This window comes from Pteronotus mesoamericanus, unplaced genomic scaffold, assembly GCF_021234165.1.
Source record: "Pteronotus mesoamericanus isolate MK-2021 breed Mesoamerican mustached bat unplaced genomic scaffold, CSHL_Meso_final scaffold_125, whole genome shotgun sequence".
Lineage (NCBI taxonomy): Eukaryota > Metazoa > Chordata > Mammalia > Chiroptera > Mormoopidae > Pteronotus > Pteronotus mesoamericanus.
The window spans coordinates 9095938-9118167 of record NW_026555304.1 but is presented as its reverse complement, the minus strand read 5'-3'; the positions used below and the strand labels follow the sequence as shown (position 1 = coordinate 9118167).

General features: G+C 50.2%; 1 protein-coding gene across 2 annotated transcripts in view; it reads right to left on the bottom strand.

The window, feature by feature from the left end:
- PHF2 (PHD finger protein 2) overlaps positions 1 to 22230 on the bottom strand; it is a 91415-nt gene that overhangs the window by 12184 nt on the left and 57001 nt on the right. The window contains exons 3-16 of one of the 2 annotated variants that reach the window (XM_054588078.1): positions 21820 to 21934; positions 16502 to 16662; positions 13905 to 14046; positions 11000 to 11186; positions 9821 to 9983; positions 8764 to 8851; positions 8282 to 8388; positions 6689 to 6780; positions 5244 to 5333; positions 3993 to 4361; positions 2845 to 2964; positions 2209 to 2327; positions 401 to 579; positions 198 to 268 (exon numbers count right to left, since the gene is read on the bottom strand). In XM_054588078.1, coding sequence (XP_054444053.1) covers positions 198 to 268; positions 401 to 579; positions 2209 to 2327; positions 2845 to 2964; positions 3993 to 4361; positions 5244 to 5333; positions 6689 to 6780; positions 8282 to 8388; positions 8764 to 8851; positions 9821 to 9983; positions 11000 to 11186; positions 13905 to 14046; positions 16502 to 16662; positions 21820 to 21934 — 2003 coding nt within the window. The remainder of the gene's footprint in view (positions 1 to 197; positions 269 to 400; positions 580 to 2208; positions 2328 to 2844; positions 2965 to 3992; positions 4362 to 5243; positions 5334 to 6688; positions 6781 to 8281; positions 8389 to 8763; positions 8852 to 9820; positions 9984 to 10999; positions 11187 to 13904; positions 14047 to 16501; positions 16663 to 21819; positions 21935 to 22230) is intronic. The other variant, XM_054588079.1, reaches the window with a different exon arrangement.

Sequence of the window (22230 nt, the reverse complement as noted above, 5' to 3'; positions counted from 1 at the left end):
TAGACCTGCAGACCCTCCACACCCCACACCAGTTTTTGTCCCTCCTGTTCTGGGCCCTGGACTCATATCCACACTCTGGAGCCCAGCCCAACGTCCCCACGTAAAATTTAAAAAAAGGGTGGGGCAAAAAGACACCCCTTTACGCCCCAAGCAGAAAGCATACAGGCTACAGTCTTGGGGCCTCAGATAGTGCTCACCTTGTAGAGTGCTGAGTCCAGCTTTGGCTTCGTAACAGGTGTGGGCAGTGGCTCCTTCTTGTCTAGTAAGACTGAGACCAGAGCAGACAGGAGTTGGCGGTGGCTTTGGGAGGTCAGCCCCAGCCAGCCATGCCTGACACCTGCCCGCTCCAGGATGGCCCTACAAGGCTGGGTCTGCCCCTCCTCATGTCCCCCCAACTCACAAGACAGGTCCCTCTTTGGGGCGTTTTTCTTCCTCCTGATGGGAAACTCATCAATCTTGAGCTCTCCGTCATCTGACACATACTCATACTCATCCCGAACAGGCTGGGGCTTGTCCTCCTTGAAGTTCTGCAAGGCCCCAAACACTCCTGGGCTCGGCTGTGGCTTGAGAGCCTTGGAGCTGGGATAGAAGTGGGCTGGTCAGTGGGTGTCCACATGGCCTGGCCAGTGCCCTCAGCACCCTGCCACGGGCCTCAGAGGATCAGCAGTCAGACTGAATGCATCCCAATCCTATGGCTTCCTCCCAGATGTCATGGACCCAGGTAAGGACAGTGCATAGCCCACGAGGTGGGGGCCCAGCCCTTCTCCCCAATGCAAGGCCTCTCCCTGGGCTGTTTCAGGGTGTGTTCCTCACTGCCCCACACTGGTCACTGGACCAGCCTGGTCTTCCTTCAGCCCGCCCGACAAACTCCAGCTGTGGCCTCCCCTGGCTTAGGCCTGGGCATGTGCTCGGCAGTGGGGCCAGCAGGCTGGAGCAGAGATATCTGCAGTTCCCAGGGTACAGGTCCAATTCCCAACTGCAGAAACAGAGGCTGACTATTGGCCTGCCGGGTGTGGGTATGAGTTAGATAACACTACATACAACATACCTCCCTGACATATACATACACACAGATGTGATATGGTTATAGAGTTATGTTCACCTTTCTCTCCTCCATTTCTAAACTCCCTACAAGTGGGTCACAGCACAGTGGGTCATAGAGTTAATGACATTTAAAAGGTCCCCAGGAGCCCAGGAGAATCAAAGATGTGCTCAGAGCCATAAAGTCAGGGCAACAGGGCCCCACAGACCAGACCCATCCCACTGGCTCACTGAGCAGCCTCAGCACATTACCAGGAGTTCCTGAGAATAATGGGCCTGCCAACCAGGCTCTGCCTAGTCACCAGAGGTTGGCCCACCTCATTTCTCCACTACCTGGAAGTGGTCTTCTCCTCCCATTTCACAGATAAGGAAACAGGCCCACCACAGAAAAGTGGCTCCACTCTTCCTGGGATGTACCTGCTTCCTGGCTTCAGGGCACCCAGCCTGGACCTCTGACTTAGCAAGCAGCTTTTGGGGCCATTGCCAGTGAGAGACTTCTCAGTAGGTGTGAGGCTGCATCCCTTATACCTCACAGTGGGCGTGAGGCCACATCCCTTACACCTCACAGTGGGCAGAGCCGCCATGCAGGTCAGCAGATAAAAACTTGTTCTACAGTCTGGCACCCAGACACAGCAGCTCACACACACACCCCCTCCCAGGCCCCAGGCTGGGCATCCCAATGTCTTAGCTCAGCTCCATGTCCTCTGGGACGCCCTCCTGACTCCCTTGGACATACAAGGACCCATGATCCCTGTCATCGTCATAATTTTAGGTAGATCTGAGAGTATGGGGTTCACACTGACCCTATATCCTTACCACTGGCCTCTGGGCTCTAACGCCAGGGCTCTGACCCCCACTACATCCTCTGTGCCAACCCAGGACAGCCACTTGGCTTACGTCCACCGAATCATTCTCTCCCCCTCCCTGCTACCACACACTGCTGCCCCCTTCCCACCACACAAGCTATTGACTTAGGAGGCAGAGAAGTGCCTGCTTAATGTGGCCCCCACAAGGAGCATTCCTAGTGATGTGAGTCAGGTCAAGAGTGGGGCTTTACCCCCAGGAGACCAGGAGACTGTGGGGCAGGGGGGGCGGGGGTGAGCGTGGTATGTGTATGTGACTGTGGTGCAAGTGGGACCAACACCTCCTCTCATGAGCATCACATACCCCAGAAGTTTCTTGTTGGAGAAGGAAAATGAGAATTTGGTGTCCTTGTTCCCTGATGTAGGAGGCTTCTCCAACTTCTGCTCTTCCTCCATCTTCAGCAGGGAATCAGGCTTGCTGTTCTGAAAGGCAAACCCAGGACCATCCTTAAGTCCCACATGGGGTGTCAGTGGGCAGAGGCAGTGAGACCAGCTAGCCTCCTCCCTCTGAACATTTCATCCAGGGATCCATGGGCCTGCAGGACCTGCCCTGGGATACTACACCCTGAGAGTGTGAGCTCAAGCCAGGGCCAGGTGAAGGAGGGCAATGCTATAGGTCAACTCAAAGGGCAACAAACTCAGCCTCTTAGGCCAGGATGCTCCCATAACACCATGGGAGGTGGTCCCTCCAAGGCCACACATATATGCAGACCTTCACAGCACCACCTACGGGGGACAGATGGACACACATCTGCACATGCCCTACAAGAATACACACAGAGCTGCATAGGCATGCTCCTCCGCTCATAACACCAAGCCCACACATACCTCACACACCACCTCTCTCGTGAATGCAGCCTTCCCTGAAAGCATACTCATTTACCAGACTACACATGCAAACACACCGGTACATAAGCACACCCACACGAACACATTTCACCTTGTACTTCCACTTGGCCTCTGACTTGCTCTTAGTTTGCTCTCGGATTTCCAGCCTCTCCACATCATTCTGCGAGCTGATTATCTCCTTGTTAGGCACACTCAGGACACTCTTTGTGGCCTAGAAAACAGCAGCCATGACCCAACAGGGGACATGGAAAGGCAGCAGGGCTACCTCAGGCTACAGGACAAAACAAGAGCCACAGAGACCCTCTCTCTTCCTGGACCACATGCAGCAGCTCATCCATCCACTGGCCATCCCCCCACCCATCCATCCCCCCACCCATCCATCCACCATCCACTCTCCCACTGACCCATCTACATACTAATCCATCTACCATACATTCACCATCCACCCATCTATCCACTCACCTACCCACCTATCCATCCATCCATTATACACCCATCCACCCACTGATCCACCTACCCATCCATCCACCCACCTATCTACCTACCCATCCTTCCATCCATCTACCCACCCACCTACCCATCCATCTACCCTCCTTCTAGCCTCCATTCCTCCCTCCCTCTTTCCTTTCTTCCACCCATCTATCTATTCATTCATTTATCTACCCTCTTTGTCTTGAGGAAGGGAAAACCAACATGCCCCACTGCAGCCCTGCAACACTGGCCTTGGTGGTCGCTGACCTCCTGGCAGGTTAACAGTCTCCCACTAGCAGCAAATCACTCAATGAGCCATTGGTCTCAGAAACTCATTGTCCTTGAAGCCCATATTTAAGACCCTCTGATTACACTGGTGAGTGCTCAGGGTCAGGCCCATCTCTCTCACTACAGAGAGGGGCTTGGGCCCCCCCAGGTAACCTGGCCCCGTTGCTGCCTCCCCACTGCCCTCCACTTGGGGCCTAATCTACCTTCAGATCTCAGCCAATGCCTGGACCACAGGGAGGACTCAGCCAGCTCATTCCCCCAGGTGACCCTCTGTGTTGCCACCCTGTACCAGCACAGACACTGCTGCCTTCATCGTGACAGTCTCTCTCCAAATGCCTGCCATGCAAAGGTTGGGGCAGAGTCCATCTGCCCCGAGTCTCTAGCATAAGGACATGACAGCCCAGCTCCTCCCCACAGGCCTGGCCCCTAGAGGTGTCTGCAGGCCCACTGACTACAGGTGGGGAGGTCAAGGCCACCCACCTTGCTCTTCTTGGGTGGCTCGATCTTGGTCAGTGCCTCCTTAGTGTGGGCCTCCAACAGGTCCAGGTTGGGGATGGTAGGTGAGACTGACCCTCTACTCTTCTTCCCTTTCTTCTTGCCCCCATCCTTGAGCTTCAGCGATTTGGGGGACTTCAGGGACTTGGGGGGCTTTGGGGGTTTGGGGACTTTGGATGGCTTGGGCATCTTCATAGTTTTGGGAGTCTTTTTTTTGGACACTTTCTCCAGGAAGGACCGAGGAGGGCTGGCCTCAATGGGGGATGGGGGTTCTTCTTTTTCTCGGTCCCCAAAACAGACCTCATTCGAGGAGATGGCCGCAGTCACTTCTGGCCTGGTGGTCTTGGAGGCATTCTGGGGAAAGGAGAGAAAGAAGTAACCAACCACTTCCTGCCAGAAGGGGCTCATGGACTCAGACTGTGGGAGACACTCAAGCAGAAAAGGAGTATCCAAATACATCACTGTGTGACACAGACACATCCAACTATATACTGCTGTGACATGCTATCCTATCTGTGTCATATACTCATATCCATCTACACCATTCATGTGACACAGCACATCTACACCATCCACATGGCACAGGCAAATCCTTCTACACTATCTGTGTGACACTTAAATCCGTCTATACCATTGCTGACATGTTCACATCTATACTACATCATCCATGTGAGACAACCACATCTGTCTATACCATCCATGTGATATAGGCACATCAATCTATACCATCCATGTGACTTGGGCACATCATTCATGTGTTACACTCATGTCCTTCTATACCACCCATGTGACACAGACACATCCATCTACACCATCATGTGGCCCACTCATATCCGTCTACACCATCATGTAGCAAGCTCACATCCGTCTACACCATCGTGTTACATGCTCACTTCTGTCACCATCTGTGTGACATGCCCACACCTGTTTACACCATCCATGAGCCATGGCCACATCCATCTACATCATCAGCCGCTTGACCCCCCTACCTCCTTGGTGGGTGCTACGTAAGGGGCTAGAATCATCCTCCCCCACGCCCAGAGGAAGCTGCAGAAGAGCCCCTATTCCATCTCTCACTCCTTAAACTCCTGCCAGGAGACAGCAGCCTGCCACAGGGGCCTAAGAGCCTAAGCCCACATCTTGCAGGTGGCCCACATGGCCATCCCTCTGGGGAAAGCCAGAGAAGACAGAGGCCTCCCACAACCAGGGTCAATGGGCCCCGGCTGTCATCCCTACCTCACTGAGCCGGATCTCTTTGGCGAGGTCTTTGATGAGCTGTGAGGGTTTGAAGTGCTCTGGGAGCTCGTCTTCATGCTCTGCCAAAGCCTGCAGGACAGCCGTGCACAGGATGAACGGGTCAGCCACTGAGTCTGGGAAAGGGTGCCCAGCCACTGTGCCATGTCCACCACCACTCCACCTCCCACCCATAGGGGCCCATGCATGCTCAGCCTCTGTGATTCCCAACTAACTCTCTGTGTCCCTCCAGGCCCTGCCCCATCTACTGACCCAGGACCCACTGCTACCCAGACAGACTTAGGGCAGGGGCAGCCATGGGCATGAACCAACTGCATGGGATGCTGAAGAAAGTAGCCCACTGCAGTCAGACATTGCCCTGACAAGAAAGCCCTGCCATGACCTCTCTATAAATGGAGAAACTGAGCCCTAGAGAAGACGAGGCACCCAAAGCTACCACCAGCTATGGAATGAATGTAGGCTGTCTGTTCTTCCTGAGCACAAGGCTGCTCCTCCTGGCCCCCCTAGGTGAGATGAAACGAAAGGGACAACCTGAACTGCTCACTCCAGGCCTTGAGGCCAGAGGACAGCATTGGGAGGGCACTGGTCCACCTACCCTACCAGGCCCATCCATGAGAAAGGCAGGAAGCACACAGGTGTTCCCCTCCTGGCCTCAACCCCCAAAGCCTCCTGTGGAGCCTGCTCAGACAGTGTTGGCTCCCCTGTCTGGGACAGGGGACACTGCCCCAGAGAGTGCCTGAGGCTAATTGGGCCCCTCTCCCATCTCTCTACCAACAATCCAAGCAAAATATCAAGAGCAGTCTGAAGCTGCTTCTCTGGAGCCTCCATGGGAAAAATATTGCTGCTTGGCTGCCAGTGAAGGTGTTAGCACTCACCTGCAGGGGCTGTAGGGGGCAGGACAGCATCACTACAGGGAACGCAAGAGGGGCTCAGCACAGTGCTACTGGGGGACATGAGTGGCACAGGACAGTGCTACTGAGGTGGGCAGAGGGGGTCACGGGGGAAGGGCCTGCCCTTGTCACAGGGCAAAGCCAGGTTGAGCTGATGTCTGGGCCATGAAGGGCTGAGAGGGCATCCCAGCTCTCCCATCCAGAGCCCAACTCTTGGTCATCCAGCCAGCAGCTGCTCAGAGTCCTCCTGCTCCCTGATCTCTGGAGGTTCACTCAGTGATGTCTCTACCACCAGCTTTTCCTCCCACTGAATCTCCAGGTCACTGAACCCCTCCCTAACCTTTAGGCCAGGCTCCAGGATGAAGAGCTTTCCTGTTTCTACCCTCTTCCCTACCCCCCAACCCAGGTGTCTGACCTGGGCTGGTGGTACCCACTTACTCTTCAAACACTAATTCCCATGAAAAGGACAAACCCTGGAATGGCTCGCCACCTGCCATCCTCCCCACACCCCAAGTCACGCCTGGCAGGCTTCCCTACCTGCTTTTTTGTCCATGATCTGAAAGCACCATTGAGAATTTTAGCTCCTTGAACTAAATGAGGGGGCAGCTGCTTCCCAGATTTGTGAGAACCTTGGGAGAGACGGAGAGGTTTTTTCAGATGACTGAACATCCATCCTCACCTGCTGCCCACAGGTGACTTCACACTCAAGGTTGGGTGTAGGTCCAGGGTAGGAATGGGGAGACTGCTCAGGGCTGGACTTTCCAGAGGCCTCCACCCACTGCCACCTGCCCAACTGCCAACGGTTCCTCTTGGAACCTGGTGGACACCCATCCAGGCAGAACTCATCTTCCCACCATCCCTGCTCCAGGCTTCCCACACAAGTAGCCTGGTTCCCCCTGTGCCTGGTCCCCAGACCACCACAGTAAGGGGTCAGAGTGGTGCTCCACATCAAGCATCCCCAGGTGCTTTTTGATTCCCACCCTCATATCGCCCATGCACAGCTGAGGGACTCCAGGGAGAGGGGTCCGGTTCCTCTTGGGGCCCATCTCAAAGCTGCCCTTGGGGGCCAAGGCCAGCCCCATAGAAAAGGGACAGAGCATTGCCATTCCTGCCAGAGAGCTCTGACACTACCAGGTGACCAACTTTGCCTGGCAGGAGGTACTCCCTGGGTCTTCTTGGCCCCAAAGAGCTATACTGTCTCCTTTCCCAGAGGAGGACCTAAGGCAGGGTGGCTGGGGTGCACCAGCACGGCTCACCTGGCCAGAGGTCACCCTGGACTCTCAGTCAGTGCCCAGTGTGGCTGCACCCACACTTCCCCACCCCATTGTCCACTGAGCCCCCAGGGCAGGGCACGTCCTCTGCCAGAATACAGCTCAGATCTCGGAGTTTGGGGTCAATGGACAAATGTCACTGAAACCTAATCAGCCCAGATTGAGAATCATTTTCAGCTTTCTTTTCTCAAACTAGAGCCAAAGGCCAGAGGGTCCCAATAGGTGGGCTCCACTCTGTTCAAAAGAGCAGCTTCCAGACACGCACTGCTGAAAAAGGAGAGCACCAAAGCAAAGCTCCTCCGGTTTCCTCACAAGGCTGCGGACAATCTGCGGACCTTAGGGTGGGTGCCAGCACTGATGCCCAAGGTGTGGCTAGCAGGGCTAAGGCTAAGGGTGCCATGTTCTCAGGGGTCAAGGACCCGATAGAGCCTGCCCCCTCCCATGGGACCTTGACATGCACACTCAGCCATGTGGCAGGGATGCCTCAGGGATCCCTCAGCTGGTGACCCAGGGCCAGTCAGACGCCCAGGCCTCTGGATGTCAAGACTGACCCCTGCCAGTACCCACATGAGGCCACACACAACGAACTCACACCAAGCCTCGGAACACATGGCCAGAACTTTTTCAGAAGCACCAGGTGGCTCTATAGGCAAGAGTCGATTCCAGCCCCACAGGCACAGACAGGGAAACCAAGGCCTGGGAGCTGAGGGGACTTGAGCCTCCTGAAGGCAATGGTCAGCTTTCCCCCAGGTCTAGCCACCCTGTTGCATGAGGGTAGAACTGTTACCCCTCTTGGTGTCCCTGAGCTCCACGCACAAACAAATGACCCAAAGCTGTAGGCCAAGACGCCAGGACGCACCTTTGAAGGCCTCCAGCAGATGCTTTCCCATGTACCAGCAGGCGGTTTCAAAGTTAGGAAACTGAGTCAGGCTGCCCAGCTTCAACCTTCTTTCCACTTCATATGCTCTGGAAGCAATAGCAAAGGACTACTTAGTGCACTGATTCCTGAGCAGAGGACACTAAAAGAGGGTGAGCCCACACCACAAGCATGGCCAGACAAGGCCACAATGAGGCCAAGCTCATTCAGGCCTCCCTGCTAGGCCCTGTGTGGAGAGGTGAACAGGGGACCACTTTGGGTCAGTGCCTATAGGGAAGGCAGGCTCAGCCTTTCAATTCACTGCAAACCCACCAAGGGCCATGGAGGCTGTCCAAAGACTAGGCACCTTAAGGGCCCATCTCCTTCTTCCCATGATCATAGAGGCCCAGCCACTTAGCGGAGGTGGCATCATAATGATGGTGGAGACCCTGCCTGGTGGAGCCCGGGGGCAGGTATGGCCCTACCTCATCTGCATCTCCACACTCAGGCTGTGGAGGAAATGTCCCGCGAAGGCCAGGCAGTCCACGGGCGTGAGTGTGGCATAAATCCAGCCTGGGGGAGACAGATGTGGCTAGCCCTTCACAGCGTTCTCACGCCAGGCTCTCGGAGGGTGCCTGGCCTGTCTCTGGCCAGCATGGGCTCAGTGCTCCTGTCCGCCCGATACCCATGGCAGGAGCTCAGGCCTGGCCTCGTGTACTGAGTAGGTGTGCCCTCCAGGAAGGAGACCGTGTCCGAGCTAGGCCAGTCTGGTCAATCCAGCCCTGAACAGTACAGACAGGGAAACTCAGGCCTGGGACCTAAGGGGACTTGCTCAGGCCAACCAGGGTCAGGCTTCCAATCACCCCTGATCTCCACATGCAAGGGCAGAAGATGATGACGCAGGGCTGCCACACCTCCTTGGAGAGCTGGATTCATCCCAACATCATCCTCAGAGAAGGAGCCTGGGCCAGACTTGGGGAAACAACTGATTGTGGGGAACCAGGTGTGGTGTGGGGGTAGACCTAGATCAAGAAAGACTCAGAGGCATATAAGTCAATAGAAACAGGAGGCCTCCATATATAACAGTACGAAAATCTGAGCATTAAATGGCTGTTTGGTGAAACTAAGGACTTGTTAACTATTCATTTTCAAGGTGTGATGGCACTATTGCAATTATTTTATTTTTGAATGAAAGCCTTTCAGAGATGGTGAAATATTTACGGTGAAGCAATGTGACACCTATAAGGGCGTTTATCTACTCACGTCCTGCTTCCTCCTTCTATGTCTGAAATGTCAAGATCAGCAAACTGCCATCTTAGACAGCAAGGCTGGACTCTTGGGGGGGCCCATACAATCCCATGCTCCTGGCCCAGATTCTGTGTGCACAGCCAGGCTAGAGGCTGCTAGGGCTCTTGGCCCAACGTGATCCCAGAGGTGACTGAACAATAGGTCTGCCCCAGGACAAGGCAGCAGACAGCCAGGACATGCCCTCCCAGGGCAGATCCCAGTGGTGGGGATATGGCATGGGGACAGGGTACTCACCTGAGGGAATAAAGAGTGTCTGGCCCTGCTTGAGGGTGCACTTGTAGCACTTGTCCACCTGGTCAGCAAAGAACATCTCACTGTGGTTCGAGGCCGACTGCCAGCGTTCATACAGGGAGATGTTGGCTGAAGCCGGCTTGATGAGATAGAAGATCTTCTCCCCCTGCCAATAAGAGGTCATTGGCAGATCTTGCCACGTGCCATGAATGCAGTGATGACAGAGCCTGCCACAACCCAGAGGTGCTGGGGCATGGGCAGAACCCACCATGTCCTGGGGACACTGGGGTCCTGGTCCTGGGTCCTAGCTTGAACATCATCCTACCCAGACCCACCATTCCTGAAACTGGAGCCACATGTGCTTTACAATTCAGAAGTCGGCATGTTCAGAAGGTTCTAGGCATAGAACCGAGGCATGGTCAGGGCACACTTGCCATCCCATATACCATAACTCTGCAGCAATAGGGACACCGTGTGTGCCAAGGGGAAACAAAGCTGTGACCCCACTGGTTCCTGAGTTACAGGAGTGGTTCGTGTCTCAGCTGGAGATGGCAGGAGGCCCCAATGCCATGGCCTGGCAGACCCTATGCTGAAATGAAAGCCAGGAGACATGGAGCCCCTCACTCTCAGGGCAGAGAGACTGAGGGACAAGTAGGATGGCACTTGCTCAACCTGAAGAGACCCAGGCAGAGCAGCTGAATCCAAAGCTTAGGGTCTCCTCTATTGTTTGTTTTCCCATCTTCCTTTCCCCTAGCTTCTCTATCTGCCCCTGGCCAGGGGTCCCCAACCCGCCCTGCCACTCACATGAACCTGAAGCCTGGCCCCACCCCCTGGTCCATACCTCACACTGTTTTTCGGGGTTGGGGGCAGTAGGACAAGCTCCCTTGTCCCCTCTTTCAGGAATTCTTTCCTATGCTGCTCTCCCTTCCCTGAATAAGAGCAGCCACTGGGCACTCAGTCGTCACTTCAGTGGGCCTCCTCTGATTGCCTCATGAGTCTCAGTCTAGAAAAAGGCAACACATGCATGCTACCTTGGTCTTGAGGTGTTCCTGCCCCCTACACCTCCAGGAGGAAAACATCTTGTCCCTCCAGGAGGAAAACATCTTGTTCCAAGTGTCAGCCACCATTAGGGCTGTGAAGACTGCAGACATTCTTGCAGAGGGGTGAGCCCCCAAGGCTCACCTTGAGCACGTGGTACCAGGCGGAGGCACCCCCGGAGTCAATGTGGAAGTCGGTGTAGCTGTCCTTCACACAGATCAGGCAGTACTTAGTCACTTTGGGCTTTGCCAGCAATGCATCATCAGGCCAGTAGTTTTCTACCCAGGACAGTTTCTTCACAATGTCAGGAGGCTCCACAAAGCTAGACATTCTAGCAGGGACAGGAAGAAGGGTGAGCAGTGGTGGGGAAGAGTCACTATATTTGTTATGCACCAGGCAAGGCAGGAAGTGCTCTGAGATGCATTTCCCACATACATTTCTCACTTCTGACTGCACAGCATTGTTCCCATCTTACAGATTTGTGAACTGAGGCTCATAGAAGGCAAAACAAGCCCAGAGGCTAGCTTTGGCTGTGGCAAGTGTCTAACACTGGTCTCCACCTCCAAAGATGTATGCAGAGAAGGCCTTAAAACCATCTATGCTGGAGAAAGACCCTTCCTAGAGACCCAGAGAGGGAATTTTCCTGGCTTGGTTCATACTGTGCTGGCATGATGGGCTGAGAGTATCATTTCTCATACGCAGTCCAGGAGCCTCCTGGCATCAACTAAAGAAAAGCCACTTATCTCCAGCACTGAGAACAGGGTGCCCAGAACCCTCTGCCACATCAGTCACTGTCAGACCAGCCAGCTTACTCCCAGGGAATATGCAAAAAGGCAAAGGCAGCCTTTGCTTCAATTAAATGTCCCTGTCCTGGGTAAAATGCACAATACTGCATTAAGAATGCCCAGCTCAGCAGCACCTTGTGCAGCAATACCTCAGCTGCCCCGAGGGCCAGTCTCAGTGCTCTTAATGCCTTGGGCAGGATGGACTCTTCACATCTCTGCATTGAAGGCTATGCCACCCGTACAAGACTATCACAAATCAGAGGTCAGGCTGCCCTGACCTCAATGGCCTTAGTCACTGGCCCTTCTCTTTAGATCTCTGGCTTTTTCCAAACTAGAATCTCTCTTCATCCCCCATGAGAGCCCTCTTTGCCCATCTGTACGTGGGTCTACCTCCCAGACCCTCCACAGTCCAGGAGTAGCACTATCACAGATAGAGGCTCCTGCCCCACCCACCTGGGGTACTCACGACCCTCTATGCACCATACATAGTAACAACGCCATTACCACCTCCCCACAGGGCCCCAGATGTCTTCCTTTCCTTGCTTATTGGCTCCTCAGGTACATAGTCTGCCACCAATACCAGCTGCTTCCTGAAGTCCTTCAGAGACCCCCAGAGAAAAGGGAAGGTGACACAAGATCCCCATGGATGTCTTGAATGCAGCCCCAGACAGTCCATGGGGTTGGGCCCAGCCATTGCAGCCCCAGAGGACATCTTTGGGGACAGTCTGCAATGATGAAGCAGAGACCATATTTCCTCCCCCTCAAATGGTATAGAACTTGATCCCAGGGCATTCAATAGCTCTGGCATCAAGACCACGAATGACCTGGTTTGAAATGTAAATGCCCCCCACCCCACCCCAACGGTCCTTGGACAGGGCCAGAGAACACCAGAAGCACCATATATTTTTCTGCCAGCAAAGCAGTGGATCTGACAGGTCTAAGGAGAAACCCCAGGCCCAGCTCCATCATCCCAGTGTTACTTTCTAAAGATCCCTCTGGCCAGGGTGGCCAATCAAGTTGATGGCAACATGAGTGTGTTCTTTGGTAGCAAAGTAACCTGCTCCTCAGAACTCTGCCTTGGAGAAAGGGGCAGGGAAAAGTGGTGGCGGGAAAATGGAGACACATACATATGAACAATAAAAAAAATCCTTCATGTAAACACAGAGATAAGGGGCTGTTTTTTCCAAATACCATAATCATCCACCTTATTTTCTTCTTTTGCCTTTGCTGTCAGGAAGCTCATCAAATGAAACCCAGCATCCAATTACATCATTTCATTATGGTTCCTGGTAGTTCTGTATTCTATTTCTCAATGTGGTTTTTGATAACTCTTTTTCTTTTTCCCCTACCTGACCTTTTGCAGATGGGCTATTTTGCTATCCCATGTGCTTTCTAGAATCAGCAAGGGGGAAATAATGCAAAAGTGAAATTGTTCTTAAACTAAACCATCATCAAATCACACCATGTGGTATAGAGTATACCAGATCTTTCCCAAGGGCCAGCTGGAGAGCAGTGGGGATTTGACAGAGAGGGCAAGAGGGGCATAATGGTGGGTGGGCAGGGCTGAGCAGATGGTCCTGAGAGAACAGGATCATAAAGACATGTGGCAGAGCCGGAGTCTGACCAACCTCTGACAACAGAAGCCTGGAGCTAGGTGGGCACAGAGAGCCATGATGCCTTGTGCAGGAACCTTGTCCCTGAGAACAGCAGCCAGAAAGGGCAGGGCCCCAGCATGGGGATGGGGTAGGGAGTGACAATGGGGTGGCCAAAGCTGGGAAGGCAGGAGCAGAGCAGCTGCTATGGCATGATTCCATTGTGCTAAAGATGCAAATTAAAGTATGTGCAGGCACATGAGCAAATATGCAAGTATGTGGGCACATGTCAGCATGGCATAGGAGCAGGTGAGGCATGTATACCTGTGTGTGGGTGTGTCTGCATAAGTGAGTCAGTGTGTGTGTGTGTGTGTGTGTGTGTGTGTGTGTGTGTTTTCCATGAGTGTGTCATGCATGAGCACACACTTTCTGGAGGAAAGCAGTCCAGGCTGTTACCAATGGTTCTCTCTGGGGAGTAGGATGAGCAGACCAGAGAAGTTGGGGTCTTGTTCTTTATTTTGTTTGAATTGTTCACAATGCATAACTTTCATACTTTAGAAAAGAAACGGCAAATAATGCTATGTGTGGAATTTTATACTCCCTGAGACCTGTCACCTGTGTGCCTCCCTGGAGTGGAAGGGCCCAGCCCCAGGCCCCATCCGCCCTGCTCACCTGGTGTCAGAAAACTCGAGACTGGTGAGGCTGAGGACTCGCCTGCGGCTGGTGCTGTAGTAATAGTCCACAAACTCCTTCAGTTTCATCTTGCAGTCCTTCTGCTTGGTGACGTCTGTCACATCCACGCTCCGTTCTGGGCCTGGGGAGGTAGTGGAGGAGGGTGGGTGCCCCAGGGGAAGATGACCTGGCCTCCTGTGATGTTAGACAAGCAGAGGGGGCAGCCACAGAGGGGAAGGCTGCACGCTGAGGCTCTGGTCTCTACTGCCCAACACCCCCACCCTGCTCACTCTCTCCAGCCTGTCAGGAGGACCCCGTGGTGCAGTGCAGAGTCACCAGCCTCAGCTAAAGTAGCCAGATTAACAATTAATAATAGAGGACTCCAGGTAAATTTGAACTTGAGGTAAGTAATGATGATGTTTTCAGTGTATGTCCCAAATAATGCATGGCACACACTTATACTTTAAAAATTAAAAAATCAAGAAACTTCTCCATTTCTAGGGTACCAACTCATTATTCTGAAAATTGACAAATAAAAGGAAAACATTTATCCTATGTATTCAATAGTTGATGAAGGAAAAAGTAAAGGTAAATATCGTTGGTGATGAAAAGAAAGTTCAGCATAATCAAGTCACCAATGAGGGAAATTCTTTGTAACAAGACTCACAATTAACAGAGGGAGAAAGGACAGGATTAGCCAACTTTTCCTAACAGTCCTGCACAGCTGCTCAGACCTTGAGCTGAGAGGCTGATGGAAGTTTCTGTGGCCGATAGGGCTAGACTGCCTAAAAGTGGGTAGCCAGGCACCAAAGGCCTCCAGCTGAATGAAAGCACCCCCTACTGGGAAGGATCATGCTGAGAACCCGAACGCAGACCTAAGCAAGCTTTTCACCATGTGGTGCAGGAACTACTGGGGACAGAGGAGCATGCTACATGACACCACAGGGATGTTGTCAGCCAAATTCCCAGTGTAAGATTTTCCTAAATTCCAATGCAGGAAATTGTCCAGGACCAACAACCTATTTTTCCAACAAACCAAGGGAATGGAAAAGGGAGGGAGCTGTTCCAGAAGAAAAGAGACTTGAAGGAACATAAAAACCTAATGCAGTGTGTGGCCTTGTTTGGATTCTCCTTCAAACCATCAAGTGTAAAAGGGTGTTTTTTAGGCAATTGGGGAGAATCACAGTGGGTCTTTGATGATATTAGGGAAATATCATTTGTGTTGTAGAGTACAAGAACAGAATTGTGATTATATTTCTTAAAAATACTGTTAGAGCTGTGTACTGCACTTGTCATGGGTGACATGATGGGTGTACCAGAGATTTGCTTTAAAATATTCTGGGGCAGGGGTGGAGGGTAATCAGGAAAAGTGGAGGAGACAGAAAAACAGCTGAAAGCTGGAGATATCTGTGGCCAGTACTGGGCATGTAGGGGCTCACTGTTGACTCCGCTCTTTTTTTGTGTGTGAAAAGTCCCACATAAAACAAGAGGGGAGAAAAAGGCATTTACAATAAAAGTCTCTAAGACTTCTAGACTCTTTTCCCATGTAGAACAGCTGTGGTGCAGAGGGCAAGGCCTAGGTAGACCCAAGCCAGGGGCCTGGAGGACAGAGACATCCACCTGGGAGACATCCACCAGATGCTGGCTGTTCTTTCAGGTGCTCTTAGAGGCCTGGCACACATCCTGGACAGTGATCATCACCAGGTTGAAAAGTGAGTCTCTCTCCCTCCCTGCCACAAGCTGGCCAGCCCCTGGGGACTCCAGCTCCAGAGAGGGGTGTGGTCTCCAGTTTTCATACACATGATCTCATTTAGTCCCCATGCCCGCCTCCACAGTAGGCTTTACAGGTGCAGAAGGTCAAGCTTTTGGTAACGGAGCAATTCCTCTGCAGTCCGAGTGCCTGCACCCTTACCTGACCAGCATATAGTCAGTGCCAGCTTGGGCATTTGCCATTTCAAGGTCTTTCCATTTCCCCCACCACCCAGGAATCCCTGTGAGCACTCCAAGCCCTGGCAACCATGAGAACCTCAAAGCTGAGACTCTGTGGCTGCCAGCACTGTTGGGGTCACTGCTGGGTGTGTGCGGTCTCTCTATGCGAGCTGCCTCATGGGCAAGGACTCGGCACACACAGGCACTTCCCTCCCCCTGGAAGTGTCCTGCCTGAGGGTGTCTGCAGTGCTAGGAACTGCCAGGAGACATGAGACTGGGCTGCCGATGGCATCAGCTGGAAACCAAGGGGACCCAGGAGATAGGCAGCCCTGGGCCATGGGAAGGTTCATCCTGGGGCAGATGAGCAAGGCCAGCCACCAGGACAGGCTGAGGAGGACAAAGTACAAGCCTGATGGGAAGTGTGCTCACCTGGCCAAGCCCTCCTGGAATGACTGGTGTTAGAGCCCTACAGTAACGGAATGTGCAGCGGGCAAAACCAGGGTCACATGCCACTTAGGTGAGACATGGGGTCTAATTCTAACAAGAGCACCCAGAACGGAGAACAGAGAACCTGAGTCACACCCACTACATGACACTGGGACACGACCAGGGCTTCAGGCCAGCAGGCCCTGGGTGCCCATGGCCATTTTGGGGTGGGGGGCACTTACCCACATAGTTCTCAACGTCGCTGACATAGAAGGTGGGGGCTGGGACCGCCAGGCCCAGCCCATCCTTCTTGGGAACAAGAATGGGCTCTGTGAAGCCATGCTCCTCCATGTAGCCCAGTGTGAGCTGGCTGCCTGGCACACGAACCACTACGTCTTCTGCACTGCAGGGAAGTGCAAGTCAGAGGTTACATGAGCCAAGGTCCCAGCCTCCCTGTACTGTGACAGGCCTGGACAAGGGCTCAGGGCTAGAGACATGGAACCTAAGCTTCTGTCACACATTCTCATGGCCCCAAGTGGAGGACTCCCCACAGTGTCATGCCCAGGGGTCAGAGGGCTATGACAGTAGGGTCCTAAATATTCCTCATAGATGGAAACCTCAAAGTCCAAGAGACCTGGCCAGGGGTAAGGTGAATGGTAAGCTGGGCAAGGGGACACACAGCACTCATCCCTCCTACCAAGGCTGAGATCCTCCCCTACCTCCCTTGTCCTCCTGCCTCCGGTCCCCCTCCCCAGCCCCTTAATGGGTGGCACATCCTGCACAGGGTAGGTCTGAGGTCTGAGGATGCAGCAAATATAGACAAAGTCCTTTTCAATAATAAATTGAAATACAGATTCCACATGCTCCCTATGAAAATACCAGTTGACATCTTTGCAGAAATTGACAATCTAAACTTGGAATACTGAATGGAAATGCAAGGTACCAAGATGACCAAAAGAGTCTTAAAAATGAACAACAAAACTGAAGGACATTTCTGAATTTCAAAATTCACTACAAAGCTATAGTAATCAAGACTGTGTGGTAGGGCATAAGAAGAGCCATGGATCAATGGAACATAACTGAGTGTCCAGAAATAAACCCGAACATCTTTTTATTAAGGGTGCCAAGAAAATTCAATGGAGAAAGAACAGTCATTTCAATAAATACTGCATGGGAGAACTGGATATCCACATGTAAAAGAATCAAGTTGGACCCCTACCCCACACCATATACAAAAATTAACTCGAAATGAGTCAAAGACCTAAATAGAAAAGCAAAAACTATAAAACTTTCAGAAGAATACATAAGCATAAATCTTCATGACCTTGAATTTAGCACTGATTTCTCAGATTAGACACCAAAAGCACAAACAACAAAAGAAAAATATAAATTAGACTTAATCAAAATTAGAAATGTTTGTGCTTCAAATGAGCACTATCAAGAGTGGAAAGACAACACACAGAATGAGAGAAAGTATCTGATATGTACTGAGTATCCAGATTATGTAAAGTAGCAATCCCTAACCTTTTTGGCACCAGGGACCAGTTTTGTGGAAGACAATTTTTCCACAGACAGGTTTGGGGGAACTGGAGGCGGAGCACTCAGGCAGGGAGGTAGTGTGTTTGCTCACCACCCTCCCACCTCCTGCTTTGCAGCCCAGTTCCTAACAGGCCATGGACTGGTACCAGTCCACAGCCTGGGGGTTGGGGACCCCTGATGTAAAGGACTCTTATAAGTCAACAATAAAAGGAGAATCCAATTAATGGGAAGGGGTTAAAATAACATGGCCATCAGACATCTGATTTCAAATGTCACATGTAAATCACATGGAAGTTGTCACTCTTATCCTCACAACAAGAAAATATGAACAAACTGAAAACCAAAGACTTTTCTTAGAGTCATCAGATAATAGGGGTTACACGGTAAAAAGCCACCCCAAAATCTGGAGAGACAGGCAACTATAGAAAACCACAGCCAAGATAACCTTACCTGAAGCAGAAGCTGCTGGAGGCAGTAACTGGTAGGAAAAAAAAAATACTTAAATGGGAATTTTTGACAAAGTGTGGAACTTGAATGTGGACTAGCTTGACAATTAAAAACTCACAGAGGTCCACTTTCAAAGGAAATCCACACTTTCGTGGATTTTACCTCCAGGAACTCTAACAGGTTCTCATGATGAAGAGCACTCCTATTATAGGCAGGGAGAGGGGGAAAGCAAGTACGTTTAAATACACTCAGAATGTTCTCCATAATGAAGTTTACCTCCAGGAGAAACTGCTTGACCAGACTCCCATCTGACAGGAAGAAGAGCAAGTAGCCAACTGCAGCCCCACAGCCTTTCTGTCCCAGGTAAGGGGGCAAAACAAAAAGCCATGACACACTTCGGAAGGTAACAGCTCCAAGCCTCAGGCCCACTAAAACACTGAGCTTTAATCATTAAATTATAGAACACTTCCCTTCTCCAAAACTTTATCATCATATAACAGTAAAATAATAGTGAAGTATAGTTGAGGGAGATGCAAGACACAAACTATTTAAGAAAGAGTTCTTAGGGAAACTCAAATAAAACAAAACAAGGCCGGGGGGGGGGGGAAGCAAGGAAACTAGAATAAAGTGATGCTTCTGGCACCTGCAGCTACAGCAAACATTAACAGCCCAGCTCTTAGTCAGGTCAACATAAAACCTCACACTAAATGTCTAATTAACTTAGTTTCTATTACCCAGCTTTCAACAAAATATTATTACAGGGCATGGAAAAGGCAAGAAACCCCATTGTCTAAAGAGACAAATCAAGCATCAGAACAAGACTCAGATAAAGTGCAGACTTTGGAATTATCAGATAGCAAATCTAAAATAATTATAATGTAACATGTTAGGTGAACTAATGGAAAAAGTAGACAACATGCAAGAACAGATAGATAATGTAAACAGAAACCTGGAAACTCTAAGAATCAAAAGGAAATGCTAGAAATTAAAAAAAAAAACAGAATGAAAGAAGCAGTAGACTGAGCACAGCTGAGGAAAGATGACATGATCTGGTATAGATAAAACATAAGGAATCTACTAAAAATATTAGAATGAATAAACTAGTTCATCGAGTTTGCAGGATATAAGCTCAATATATAAAAACCAAATATATTTCAGTACAGTAGCAATTAACAGTCTGAAAATAAAATAAAAAAAAAAAACACACACCCACAAGGGCATCAAAAAGAATAAATCCCTTAGGAATAAATTTAATAAAGGAAGTGCAAAACTTATACTCTAAAAGCTTTAAAACATTTTTGAGAGAAACTTAAAAGATCTCATTAAATGGAAAAATATCTCATATTCATGGGGTCGGAAGACCTAACATTGTTAAGATGGCAATACTCTGATTCTACTGATCTATGTATGGATTCAACACAATTTATATCAGAGTCTTGGACGATCTCCTTGTAGAAACTGACAAGCTGATCCTAAAATTCATATGGAGCTGCAAGGGGCCCAACATGACCAAAATAATCTTGAAAAAGAAAAACAGAATTGGAGGACTCACACTTCTCAATTTCAAAACTTACTGCAAAAGTTCAGTTACAGTAATCAAGACAGTGAAAGACTGGACTAAAGATGAACAGAGATCAATGGGATAGAATTAAGTTCCAGAAATAATGCATAAGCCTATGGCTGAGAGATTTTTGACAAGCATGCTAAGACCAGTTAAGAGTGAAAGAATTGTCTTTTTCAACAAATGGTGCAGGTACCAATAGATAACTGCATGCCAAAAAAAAAAAAAAAAAAATGGAGTTAGATCCTTACTCCCATTATATGAAAAAATTAACTGAAAATGTATCAAAGACCAAACTGTAAGACCTAAAACTCTTAAAAGAAAACAGGAAAAATCCTCATGGTCTTGGATTTGGCAAAGGATTTTTAGATATGACAATAAAAGCACAAACAACAAAAGTTAATTAAATTAGGCTCCATCAAAATTACAAAAGTTCCTCCTTCAAAGGACACTATCAAGAAAAATGAAAAGTCAGCCCACAAAATGGGATAAAGTATTCACAAATCATATGTCTGATAAGGGACTTGTGTATAGAATATATAAAAAATATTAGAACTCAATAATAAAAAGACAAAAATAATTTAAATAGGCAAAGGATCTGAATTGACATTTCTCAAAAAAAAGATATACAAATGACCACCAAGCACATGAAAAGATGCTCAGTATCACTAATGATTAGAGAAATGTAAATCCAAACCACAAGGAGAGATCACTTCATACCTACAAAGATGATTAGAATCAAAAAAGCAGATAATAATGAGTGCTGCTGAGGATGTGGAGAAGTTGGAGCCCTCATATGCTGCTGATAGGAATGGGAAGTGGTGAGACCATTTTGGAAAACAGCCCGGCAGTTCCTCAAATAATTAATAGTTAGAGTTATTCCTAAAAAAATGAAAGCATATGTCCACACAAAAACTTGTACAAGAATGGTTATACCAGAATTATTCACAAAAATCTGAAATAACTCAAAAGTCTGTCAACTGATGAATGAATAAACAAAATAGAATATTATTCTGCCACAAAAAAAGGAATGAAGCGCTGGTACATGCTATGATGTTGATGAACTTTAAGGACATTATGCTCAGTGAAAGATGCCAGACACATGGGGCCACATATTGTATGATTCCATTTAGATGAAATGTCCACAATAAACAGATCCACAGAAACAGAATACAGATCAGCGGTTGCTTAGGGCTGGAGGGAGGGGACCAAGACTGGGAGTGATAAAGTTATGGGGTTTTTTGTGGGTGATAAAATGTTCTAAAATCGAATAAGTGGTGGTGCACATATCTCTGAATATACCACCAACAACTAAACTGTACCCTTTAAATGGGTGATTTGTATGGTATATGAATTATATCTCAAGAAAGGTAGAAAAAACAGAAAAGAAAAAAAGAAGCCAGAGGGGGAAAAAACTACCTCGTTTATAGAGAACCAAGGATAAGAGAGTGATACTGAAGACACTGAATTTCCATTAGAAAGCATTCATGAAGGAGAGAACGGGCCGAGGGAGAAGTGGAATTGTCTGACAAAAAACAATGCCATCCAGCATGAAGGGTCGAGAAATGGCTCAAAGCAGCTCCCATGTCACCATGCCACTTTCTCACCAGAAGCCATTCCTGCAGCCCTGATCATGCCTTCCACCCTCACACAGGACAAAGGTGTGGGGGACAGGGAAGGCTGGAAGACCACCTAGAGAAACCAGGGTCACCTATTGACCCTGGGGGCCAGGACCTGCCACTTCTGGAGGGTAATGAGGCTGGACGCTAACCCCACTCCTCATCTATAAAATGGAGACAAGGACTTTCCCTTAAGAAAGTCCCATGGGAAGGTCATACCCAGTGGGGACATGGGTCTCTTGCCTCCCACAGGCCCTGAGAAAGGGAGAGGTCAGAACCTGGAGTTTCAGGGAACTATGTTCTGCCTGGAGAGAAGCCTGTGTCTCCACAAGCCCTGTGGAGCGTGTGTATTGGGCCTGGAAGTGAGCAGACAACAGGATGATACGATGCCTACCTGGGAAAGGTCCGACTCCGCAACTCCTTGATGAAAAGCTGGCTGCCGTTCTGCACGGGCTTCACATCAGGTGTCTGCCCAGGCCCGTGTTTGTGCCAGGTCCGCTTCTTCTTCACTGAGGGGAAGATGGGGTGGGTCAGCATGGCGGTGTACAAGTTGCCTCCTGTCATCCCCCCACCCCATACCTTCAGGGACCAGCCAGGAGCATAGCCAAGGAGTTGTGGATGCAGCCAGACTCAACCCTCCCCTGGCAATGTCCACAGGGTCCCCAGGGACCAGTCCACCCAGCCTCTTACACCCCCCCGCCCCGCATTACTCTGGGTCATCACATGATCAGGAGCCCTCACCATCCTCAGCCTCTGGTTCAACATCCACCCCTACTTCATACCTCCCAAACCTGTGGCTCAGCAG